Source organism: Pseudorasbora parva, chromosome 8, assembly GCF_024679245.1.
Source record: "Pseudorasbora parva isolate DD20220531a chromosome 8, ASM2467924v1, whole genome shotgun sequence".
NCBI classification, from domain to species: Eukaryota; Metazoa; Chordata; class Actinopteri; order Cypriniformes; family Gobionidae; genus Pseudorasbora; species Pseudorasbora parva.
In genome coordinates, this window is record NC_090179.1 from 6,818,559 (window position 1) to 6,830,737 (window position 12,179).

The 12,179-nt window shown below is 38.8% G+C and overlaps 1 protein-coding gene across 7 annotated transcripts in view; it reads right to left on the bottom strand.

Annotated features, from left to right (window-relative positions):
* The window catches only part of dock10 (dedicator of cytokinesis 10), a 213,338-nt gene that overhangs the window by 33,224 nt on the left and 167,935 nt on the right, over positions 1–12,179 (bottom strand). For 6 of the 7 annotated variants that reach the window (XM_067450021.1, XM_067450016.1, XM_067450015.1 and 3 more), the window contains exons 39-41: positions 11,313–11,414; positions 7,469–7,578; positions 6,777–6,892 (exon numbers count right to left, since the gene is read on the bottom strand). In XM_067450021.1, coding sequence (XP_067306122.1) covers positions 6,777–6,892; positions 7,469–7,578; positions 11,313–11,414 — 328 coding nt within the window. The remainder of the gene's footprint in view (positions 1–6,776; positions 6,893–7,468; positions 7,579–11,312; positions 11,415–12,179) is intronic. The other variant, XM_067450019.1, reaches the window with a different exon arrangement.

Sequence of the window (12,179 nt, forward strand, 5' to 3'; positions counted from 1 at the left end):
TCTTTTTGTTTATTTTTCTATTTATTTATGAATGGGCTTTATTTCAAAGGAAATTTATATTTGAATTTTGTGATCACTGCTTGGTGACAATAAAAGGCAGAAACGCCATTTCAGAATTGAAAAGTTGGTTGATTATTTGTCACTCTGGGTCTGGAGAGCTGGAGAACCTCAGTCTCTCCCTCTTTTTTTTTGTTCGTCGTTCCCTATTGTCCCCTAGATTAAGGGAAGACGTAACAATTGGGGGCTCGTCCGATCGGTAGTTGAACGCCAAATAGTGAAAAATTGGTAAGTGGAATTTATTTTACTCTCTTCTCTCTTTTTTTCGTTTGAGATGTCTTCATAGGGGAGGGGGGAAAGAGTGACCTCTTGTGGGAGGAGAAATGGAATTCGATTTGACGGCCTTCACTCTTTCTCCTACCACAGAGGTATTTGAACGGTGTAGAAAAAAAGATTTGGTATCGATTGCGGAATTTTTTAATATTCGAGTGACAAGAGAGAAGAGAGCATTATTTGAAAAATGGTGCATGTCTAGTAAAATTGACACTTTTGAACAACTCTGCGAATTGTTTTTGCTGGAAGATTTTAAAAAGAGTATTCCAGAGAAAGTTGTGCAGCACTTAAATGAACAAAAGGTGATCACACTAGCAGAGGCGGCCGTATCAGCTGACGAATTTGTGCTTACGCATCGTAAAGTTTTTTCGCAAGAGCTACCAAGTTCCCACTTTTATTCATCTGGTGATAAATTTATATCGGAAGAATCCCCTTCCCAGAATTTTTCTCGCTCTTGCAAAAGCGTTTCTCGTCCTAAGGTGAATGGTCGAAATACTGCGCGTCAAGGAGACAGGCGGGTTTGTTTTTACTGCCTGGATCCTGGGCATTTAATTTCCGAGTGTAGAGAGTGGAATAAAAAAAATGCGAAAACAAAAAGTGTTGCCCTCACACAGACGTTGCCGGGAGTACGAGAGGTTGAAATGTCTGGGTATGAGCCATTCATTTTAGATGGACAGGTGTCAATCTCTGATTCTCCAATTATACAAGTATCGGTCTTGCGGGATACAGGTTCTTTTCAGTCGTTTGTACTCGAAAGTGTCTTGCCTTTCTCGGATAAATCGTATACTGGTACGGATGTGTTAGTATGAGGCATAGAAATGGGTTGTGTACGGGTGCCTCTGCATGAAATGGAGTTAAGGACTGATCTTGTCTCTGGCATTGTTAAACTAGCTGTTTGTAAACAGTTGCCTGTGGCTGGAGTACATATTATTCTAGGAAATGACCTTGCTGGTGGCAAAGTTTTTTCTAGTCCAGTAGTGATGCACAAACCCTTAGTTAAGGAGCAGCCTGATCTAGGGGTTAAGTTTCCTTCTGCTTTTCCAGCATGTGCAGTGACAAGGGCCCAAGCTCAGAAGTTTCATGACGTTGTTAATCTTTCTGATTTGTTTTTAAACACAGAATCCAAGACTGCGGAGTCAAAGTCAGGTGAGGCCCATGAAGTGACCGAGACTTCCCTGATTCTGGAAGCTCCTTTAAGTATTGGTAAGGAGAAGTTGGCAGTTGAGCAGAAATTAGATCCGTCTTTGGTAGACTGTGTTAAGACCGCAGTAAAAGTGAAAGATAGAAGTGACGCAAAAGTAGGTTATTTTTGGGAAAATGAGGTTTTAATGCGAAAATGGAAACCGCGTTATGATGAACAAGGTCTGCAAGAGACATTTCAGATCGTTTTGCCTACCACTTATCGCATGCCAGTTTTAAAATTGGCCCATGAAAATATCATGGCAGGTCATTTAGGAGTAACAAAAACTGTTCGCCGTATTTCTAAGTACTTCTTTTGGCCTGGTCTTCGTTCATCTGTGGTTAACTTTTGTCGCTCATGTGATGTGTGTCAGCGCATCGGAAAGCCTAATCAGAAAGTGCCCGTTGCCCCCTTATATCCCATACCGGTAATCGAAGAACCATTTGAACGGCTTATTGTTGACTGTGTGGGTCCGCTGCCCAAATCTAAATCAGGACACCAGTATGTGTTAACAATCATGTGCGCAGCCACTAGGTTCCCCGAAGCCATTCCCTTGCATTCGTTGAAAGCCAAAATAGTAGTGAAGGACTTGGTGAAGTTTTTTTCTACATTTGGTCTACCGCGAATAATACAGAGTGATCAAGGAACTAATTTTACTTCTAAAACTTTTTCACAAGTTTTGAAGGAGTTAGGAGTTGAGCATAGAGTTTCTAGTCCTTATCATCCAGAGTCACAGGGAGCCTTGGAGAGGTTCCACCAAACTCTTAAGACTATGATTCGTGCATATTGCTTGCAGACAGGAAAGGATTGGGCGGAGGGATTGCCTTTTCTTTTATTTGCTGCGAGAGAAACAGTTCAGGAGTCCTTGGGATTTAGTCCTGCCGAACTAGTGTTTGGACACACTGTGAGGGGTCCGTTAAAAATGATGTATGAGCATTTGTTGACACCAAATTCGCCTTCTGTGTCTCTTTTGGATTATGTGAGTTCTTTTAGAGAGAGACTTCACAAAGCGTGTGCAGTAGCTAAGACTCATTTGTCTGTTGTGCAGGCGAAAATGAAACGACAGTTTGACAAAAAAAGTGTCCAAAGAAATTTGCAGGTTGGTGATTCTGTTCTTGTGCTTTTACCAGTGCCTGGTGCAGCTTTGCAAGCAAAGTTTTCAGGCCCATATGTCATCGAGAAAAAGATCAGTGAAACTGATTACGTTGTTCAGACTCCTGATCGTCGACGCAAAACTCGAGTTTGCCATGTAAATATGCTAAAAGCTTATGTGGTGAGAGAACCATCTTCTATAGATGTTCCACTGGTTCCTTCCATAGTCACCATAACTACCTCTTGTGCAGTAGAAAATGATGTTGCTCTTATTTCTACTCCTCATCTAGAGAATTCCAGTATTTTACGGGATTTAAGTAATTATTTGAGATACTTGTCTGAGGAACAAAATGAGGATGTGTGTAGGTTGATTCATTCTTTTCCCTCACTTTTTTCAGACGTACCTAGTAGAACGTCGGTGTTATGTCATGACATTGAGGTGGGTAGTGCATCCCCAGTGAAGCAGCATCCATATAGAGTGAATCCACGAAAACGCAACATTATGAAGGATGAGGTAAAATATCTACTAAAACATGGGTTAGCTGTACCAAGTCAAAGCCCATGGAGCTCCCCATGTCTGCTTGTGCCCAAACCAGACTCTACATATCGCTTTTGTACAGATTACCGGAAAGTTAATAGTCTTTCGGTACCTGATTCGTTCCCCCTACCTCGTATTGAGGATTGTATCGATCGGGTGGGAACGGCAAGATACGTGACAAAAATAGATCTATTAAAGGGTTACTGGCAGGTGCCTCTCACACCCCGGGCTTCTGAGATTTCTGCCTTTGTTACGCCTGATAACTTTCTTCAATATACTGTCCTTGCATTCGGCATGCGAAATGCACCTGCAACGTTCCAAAGGCTTATGCAGAAAGTTTTATCTGACGTACCAAAATGTGAGGCATATATAGATGATGTTGTGCTGTATTCAGACAGTTGGGTAGAGCATATGGACAATCTTGAACTATTGTTTACTCGATTGTCAGACGCTTCCCTGACTGTAAATCTCGCAAAATGTGAATTTGCGAAAGGAGAGGTGACATACTTGGGAAAGAAAGTGGGTCAAGGAAGTGTGAGACCAGTAGAAGCGAAGGTTTCTGCTATAATAGACTATCCATCTCCATCTAATAAACGTGAGTTGAGACGTTTTCTTGGAATGTGTGGGTATTATAGGAACTTCTGTAACAACTTCTCTAGTGTAGTGACCCCACTTACTGATCTCCTCAGTGATAAAAGAACATTTGCATGGTCTAGTGAGTGTGAACATGCTTTTGTGTCCGCTAAAGATCTTCTGTGTTACGCACCTGTCCTTAAGGCTCCAGAATTTCACCACCCATTCAAACTGCATGTGGATGCTAGTTCAGTTGGAGCGGGAGCGGTATTATTACAAGAAGACAATATGGGTATTGATCATCCGGTGTGCTATTTTTCTAAAAAGTTTTCAAAGTGCCAAAATAACTATAGCACAATTGAGAAGGAAGCTCTGGCTTTAGTGTTGGCACTCCAGCACTTTGAAGTTTATTTGGGAGGTAGTAGTGTGCCTATTGTTGTATTTACCGATCATAACCCTCTGACGTTTCTTTCCCGTATGTGCAATGCCAATCAGCGTTTGATGCGATGGGCATTAATTGTACAGGAATACAACCTGGATATTAGGCATTTGAAAGGCACCGAAAATGTTGTCGCGGACGCGCTGTCCAGGGTGTAGTGCTGAAGGGTATGTTTCCTATATTGGGGGGAATATAGGAAAATAATTATTGGTGGGGGTGTTACGTCCAAGGACGTATTGATATTTGTTTCTTCCACAATGAGAGTTTTTGGAGTATTTGTTCTTCTCTCTCTCTCTCTCTCTCTCTCTCTCTCTCTCTGTCTTTCTCCCTTCCTGTGTTTTCTTGCCCGATAGGTAAATGGTTACCACCTGTTCATTCATCTAATCTGGGAGTTGCCTACGCCCTGATTGGTGCGTGTCCTGAGGAGTCCACTATAAAGCTGCAGAGAGTACCGGGGAAACAGAGAGAGACATGCGGCGGTTGAGGCTGATCCGGTTCCCCAAACCCAGACCAGAGAGAGAGCTTAGTGCGCTCATTGTTGTTAATGTGGAATATGGAATGAGTGTTATAGTGTTAACAAGTTGGTGTCTGTTATAATTAATTAAGATGTTATGGGTAACGTAGGGTGGAGGATACCTAATATCTTTTCTCCTGTTTAATGTTTAGTTAGGGAGTGAGGGAAGTTATTTGTTGTTTCGTTCATTTTTTCTTTAACGTAGGTAATTTAATAATTAATTTCTTTTAGGTAGAGGAATTTTTGTTTTCTTTTGTTTAGGCCCTCCTCCCGAGGTAAAGTTTGTTCTTTTTGTTTATTTTTCTATTTATTTATGAATGGGCTTTATTTCAAAGGAAATTTATATTTGAATTTTGTGATCACTGCTTGGTGACAATAAAAGGCAGAAACGCCATTTCAGAATTGAAAAGTTGGTTGATTATTTGTCACTCTGGGTCTGGAGAGCTGGAGAACCTCAGTCTCTCCCTCTTTTTTTTTGTTCGTCGTTCCCTATTGTCCCCTAGATTAAGGGAAGACGTAACACAGTGAATGGGAAACAAAATGTTAAGCTCAAAAAAGCACATCCATCCATTATAAAAGCTCTGGGGAGTTAATAAATGCCTCCTGAAGCGAATCGATGGGGTTTTGTAAGAAAAATATCCATATTTAAAACTTTATAAAGTAAAATATCTAGCTTCCACCACACCGCCTTTCAACTTTCCATTCACTGCCATTTTAATGCTTGGATATTTTTAATATAACTCTGATTGTATTCCTCTGAAAGAAGAATGTCATATACACCTAGGATGGCCTGAGGGTGAGTAAAACATGGGGTCATTTTCATTTTTGGATGAACTATCCATTTAAAATCTAATTTTAAGAAAAAAAAAATGTTTTCAAAAATGGACAAAAACAATATTTATAAATAATCTATTATAATCTAAAAAACACAAGATATCAAAAGATTCAGTTTCTTTTTTATCATCTTAGATATCCTCACTTGTAATCTATCCATATGCATATATATTTTTACATAATTTCTCCTTGCATTTCTCTTCAAGCATAAATATTAGTATATTAAGTATTTTCTGACTAAATTTTTTTTAGTAGTGTTTGAGTTTTATCACCAATTCACAGAGTACAGGCCAAAAGTTTGGACACTACTATTTGTAATGTTTTTGAAAGAAGTTTCTTCTGCTCATCAAAACCTGCATTTATTTGGTCAAAAATACAGATTTTTTTTTTTAAATATTGTGATATATTATTACAATTTAAAATATTTGGTTTTCAATTTATTATACTTTAAATGATCATTTATTTCTATGATACGAAGCTGAATTTTCAGGATCATTCCTCCAGTCTTCAGTTGATCATGATCCTTCAGAAATCATTCTCAGATGATTTGTTATGAGTGTTGGAAACAGTTCTGCTGATTAATATATTTGATCAATAAAAGGTTCAAAAGAACTGCATTTATTCAAAATAAAAGCATATTTTCAAATAATATAAATCTGCTTTATGATCAATTTTTATCAATTTAACACATTCTTGCTGAATAAAATTGTTAATTTATTTTTTTTTAAAAAGAAAGAAAAAAAGACTGACGCCAAATGACTGACCAGGAGTGTATATTGTTGTTATAAAAGATTTCTATTTTTAAAACATTTGCTTCTTTTTTTTATTTTTATTTTTTACTTTTTATTCATCAAAGTATTATAAAAAAGTATCACAGGTTATGAAAAAATATTAATCAGCAGAACTGTTTCAAACTTTGAAAATGAATCCTCATCTGAGAATGATTTCTGAAGGATCATGATCACTGCAGACTGGAGGAATGATCCTGAAAATTCAGCTTCGCATCACAGAAATAAATTATAATTTAAAGTATAATACATTGAAAACCAAATATTTTAAATTGTAATAATATATCACAATATTACATTTTTTCTGTATTTGTGATCAAATAAATGAAGGTTTGATGAGCAGAAGAAACTGCTTTCAAAAAAATTACAAATAGTAGTGTCCAAACTTTTGGCCTGTACTGTACTTCTTTGCCTGTTGTGGGCAAATATTACGTTCAGAGAGTATTTTGGGAAACATTTCCATGTAATTTCCATGATGTCTACATTACCTTATGATGATGAACAAACAGGTCCAGAACGTCCAGCACGGTCAGGGCTACTTCAGTAGAAAGGTTAGCCTCGATGTCTGTCGGGTTGATGTTTTCTCCTTCAGGAGCATTTCCATCTAAACACACATTAGAGTTCAGTCAGGACCACTTTGAGAATGAAATTTATTGACAATCTTTGATTTGGCGAAAGGGTTACTAGACAGCTCGAGATACATCCTTGAAACATTAACCCCCCAGCCTTCATAATAACCAAAAGTGTCTGAGCATATATTACAGAAAAAGATACAATGGTAAGAATAGAGTTCTGCACAGAATCCAATACTCGATAATGAAGATACTAGGAGGTGGGTGTAAATGTCTGTGCGACAGACTGAGGAACATGAGTTTGAATGAGCTTAAATACTATAGTTGATTAGAGGAGGTGGCGTAACATCAGCTGAGCGTCAGCTTATAACGTTTAGCGATCAGTGGTCTGCCTGAACTACGCTTGAAATACATTCGATCACTCAAGCTCCATTTGTTTTAATTTCCCATGAAATCTGAAACCATATCCAGATCATATCACCTCTGAGCCACCGTACTTTTACTCTAGTGTCACCAACAATGATACACAAACTTAAATGTGCTCAAAAAAAGATCAATTCAATGATTCTAGGTTTACCCTATTGATCAGAAACTGAGTGTATGTTTACCTGTCTCCATCATCTGCAGCAGTCTGGGGTTTGTGAGGGCGTTCTTGCCCCTGATGATGGGCATGGTCTGACAGCGGGCGTGTCTGTGCCCGTCCTGAGCTGACAGAATCCTGTACAACAGCAGTGGCGTTAAACTGATTAGTGACGCCTATAATATAATCTAGAGTTATCATGACAATAGCAGAGAGAGAAAAATAGATAAAATTCCCCCATTTTCTCCCTCTATTTCTTTGAGTGTTTACAGACTGTCAAGAGTATCTTGGATTTTGGCCTTTAGTTAGCTACATTTAGCTAAAAAAATAAACACTAAATAGTCATATACTTTTTTTGTAACCACAGAGAAATATCAGCGATATTGGGAGGTGAATGAGAGGGGCTCGCTGGATACAGACACACATGGTTCCCACACTATGGATGTAACCGAAGACTTCTGTGAAAAGACATGATGAACTATGATATTTACACAGGACGGACCCACTTTATATGAAGCGCCTTTAACTATGCACTAACATTTAAAGAAATAATTTAATATAACGCACTTGTTCTCTCGATATAAAGCTGGAAATACACAATTCAGGCATAACATTATGACCACCTTCCTAATATTGTGTGAAGGTGTGTTGTGGTATCTGGCACCAAGATGGTAGCAGCAGATCCTTTATGTCCTGTAACTTATGAGGTGGGGCCTTCATGGATCTGCAGCAATGCTTAGGTAGCTGGTGCGTGTCAAAGTAACATCCACATGGATGGAGGACCCAAGGTTTCCCAGCAGAACATTGCCCAAAGCATCACACTGCCTCCACCGGCTCGCCTTTTTCCAATAGTGCATCCTGGGGCCATGTGTTCACCAGGTAAGACACGCATCCATGTGATGTAAAATTCAGTTGCGACAGTTCTGTTGGCGCTTTCAGGGGTCAGGGGTCACATGGGCACTCTGGCTGGTCTATGCCGCCCCAAACTGAGATGCTCTGTGTATTCTGACACCTTTCTATCAGAACTAGCATTAACTTCTTGAGCAGTTTGAGCTCCAGTAGCTCGTCTGTTTGATCGGCCCACACGGGCCAGCCTTCACTCCCCACGTGCAACAATGAGCCTTGGCCGCCCATGACCCTGTGGCCGGTTCTCCACTGCTCCTTCCTTGGAGCACTTTTGATAGAGACTGACCACTGCAGACCGGGAACAGCCCACAAGAGCTGCAGTTTTGGAGATGCTCTGACCCAGTCGTCTAGCCGTCACAATCTGGCCCTTGTCAAACTCCCTCAAATCCTTACGCTTGCCCATTTTTCCTGCTTCTAACACATCAACTTTGAGGACAAAATGTTCACTTGCTGCCTAATATATCCCACCCACGAACAGGAGCCGTGATGAAGAGATAAACAGTGTTATTAACTTCATCTGTCATAATGTTATGCCTGATATATAATATCCAACTTTATTCACAGACATATTATTGCCCAGCTCTTCACATAAAGTTGGATCAACTGCTTGAATGCTTATCATCACAAAATGTAAACTATATCATCTCCCAGCTCTAATCTGCTAAATGTGAATATAAGGTATAAAGATATTAAGATATTATAAACACCAACTTTAGTTTTTCTGTAAAGCTGCTTTAAAGCAATGTGTATCATTGTTTCTTCAACCTTATTATCCTTATTTACCTCATATCCCACCTCAGTAACATTCCTCGTTACATGTTATTTGTAGTTACTTTTGTAAAAGCTATAAATTGTGCATAATTAAATGCGACTATCCCTAATCTTAACCCCAACACTAAAGTAAGTACATGTAGTTAATTATTTTTACTCAGTACTGAATTACAACACAGACACCTTAAAATAAGGCGTAACTGTGTTTTAAAAAAAATACAAATGGACACAATAAGTATTTTTTTGACGTGTTAGATAGTTAAAGATGCCTAGTATAAAGTGGGACCCACAGGGACAAATGCTTTGTGAATGTGTGGCTACAAGTATGTGTAGGAATGTTATTATCAGGATTAAACTCTTTTAGCTAAAAAATGCAAGTATTAATTTTATGCAATGCATACATCATGTTAAAGGACAACTCCGGTGAGAAATGACCCTAGGGGTAATTAGCAGATGGTTATCGAGTAGATCGTTCTCTGGGATGCGCTTTCATGAAAATCGAATGTAAAGAGTTTTATCTCTAAAAACAGATTAGCTTATAACGCTTGTCTATGAGGCACAGGGTAAGTGAAATTAAATCACTAGCTAATACCACTAACAAGGCTCAAAATAGCCTCACACTAACACGGCGCAAACCGAAGCATTGAGGCGTTCTTGGATCGACTCGTCGAGACTGTTTTCCAAGATGGCTGCCGTCTGTAAACACGTAATGTACACAGTAAATTCCCCAGTGTTGAATTAACACCGGTCGGTGTTCATATGGGAACAACCAGCAGGGTGTTAAAGTAACACTGAAGCAGTGTTAGAGTTAATAAGATACTTAAGTGATTAATTGAGGGATGATTGTTTGATTATTAACGACACCTGATGATAATGAGCAGAATCACTGAAGGAAAGATGGTGCCGTTTTCTTGAAATGTTTGGGCACCATTATGGAGATCAGTGTTTCCTTTAGTTGGCCAGTTTGACTCCTGGCTTCTGAGGTCAGTTTGTGATTTAAGCAATTGTGTTTTTTAAAACACTTAGTTTGTTGTGAAGGCAACAATATTGCTTTCATCATCATAAAGTAAAATGTTTTCTTAATGTCTCAATGATCAAAACTGTTTTTTTTTAATGTTAATTGATAATATTCACCAACAATGCTTTCTTGTAACTAATAAAACAGTCTGATTTTTTTTTATTTTATAAATGGTGTTACTTATTATCCGCACAAATCAAGAATCAGCATATGAATCTCAACAATGGTGACATACTTGCATGCTGGGAGCCATGATTTTTGTACTGTAGTGGCTCCCAGAATGCATTGCAGCATGAAAGCGTGTCACCGTTGTAGAGATTCATTCGCTGATTCTTGATGTTTCTGTGTTTGGATAAAGATTATTTTTCAGAATGTTTGATCTGTGGCGAGGAAGCACTTGAATATACTCTATTAAGCGTTAACTAATTAGAGCCAGGGATGAGTATAATCAATATTTTTTTATGATGAACCAAGGTTTATCATCTGATAATCTTTGGTTAAACATATTTTGTAACTAACTGTGTTTTGATAAACACTGTTACACAAACTGACCTCAGAAGCCAAGAGGCAAACTGCCCAACTAAAGGAAACACTGATCTCCATAATGGTGACCAAACATTTCAAGAAAACGGCACCATCTGTCCTTCAGTGATTCTGCTCATTATCATCAGGTGTCATTAATAATCAAACAATCATCCCTTAATTAATCACTTAAGTATCTTATTAACTCTAACACTGCTTCAGTGTTACTTTAACACCCTGCTGGTGGTTCCCATATGAACACCGACCGGTGTTAATTCAACACTGGGGAATTTACTGTGTACTGTCTTTATAAAGTATCTTCTTATTAAACTGTTTGTACACTTACACAGTTCTCAATGCTTCGGTCTGCATGTCGCGACCCTCATTATGCTGCCGTGTTAGTGTGAGGCTATTTTGAGCCTTGTTAGTGGTATTAACTAGCCAGTTAATTTTACTTACCCTGTGCCCCATAGACAAGCGTTATAAGCTAATCTGTTTTTAGAGATAAAACTCTTTACATTCGATTTCATGAAAACGCATCCCAGAGAACGATGTACTCAGTAGCCTTGTGTTAATTACCCCTAGGATCTTTTCTCACTGGAGTTGTCCTTTAAGTCATTTTTGGGAGCTCTGTGTAGACCGGTTAGGTGTTTACCATTGGGGTAGGAGCCCTGAAGACTGGTAGGACACGTTAGACCCCTTCAGGGTGCCATTGTTCTGTGTGGCCTGAGCCAGCTTAACTGCGGCCGCTAGCTTCCTGCGCACACAACCAGCCAATTAGAGCAGGGTTAATGCCAACCTTCATCCTAAAATGACCTTGCTCACAGCAGGACGGCCACGCCATTATAGACAGGGAAATCAAAGCCAAGCTTCAAGGGGAGAGTGTTTAAAAGCAGGAAAAGTGAAGCTTGTATCGTGACATTAAATGGCAAAAGTTAAACGTCTCATGCTAGTTTTGTTATCTTTGATGGCAGTCTAGAGATTGCTGAATGTCTTACAGTGAGAATGTGGATTTATGTGTGGAAGCCAGACAGAGGAAAACATGGAGAGCGGGATGAGGGAGACATGTAAGGTTATTAAACATGATACAACAATGGAAATAGGTAGCAAGGTCTACTCAACACAAACACAGATGTATTGAAATAGTGGGAGTCAAAAACAAGGTCAGACACTACCGACTCACTCACATACTACAGCAGTCATTATATAGGATTAGTATATATAATTACACTGTAACAATGACACCTTGAAATAAAGTGTAATATGTAGTTGTTAAGTTTAGGTATTGGGTAGGATTAAGAGATGTAGAATATACATGTACATACTCTGTACTTACTACAATAACTGAGTACTGAACCTGAACCTACCCCTAAACCTAACCATAACCTAAGTAGTTACCTTATATTAACAGTGCTTTCTTAGCTAAGAACACTGTAAGAACGCATAATGTAAAATAAAGTGCAACCTTATGCAGAATAAGCCATTTATAATATAATATTTAGAATAAGGCTTTATAAGTGTC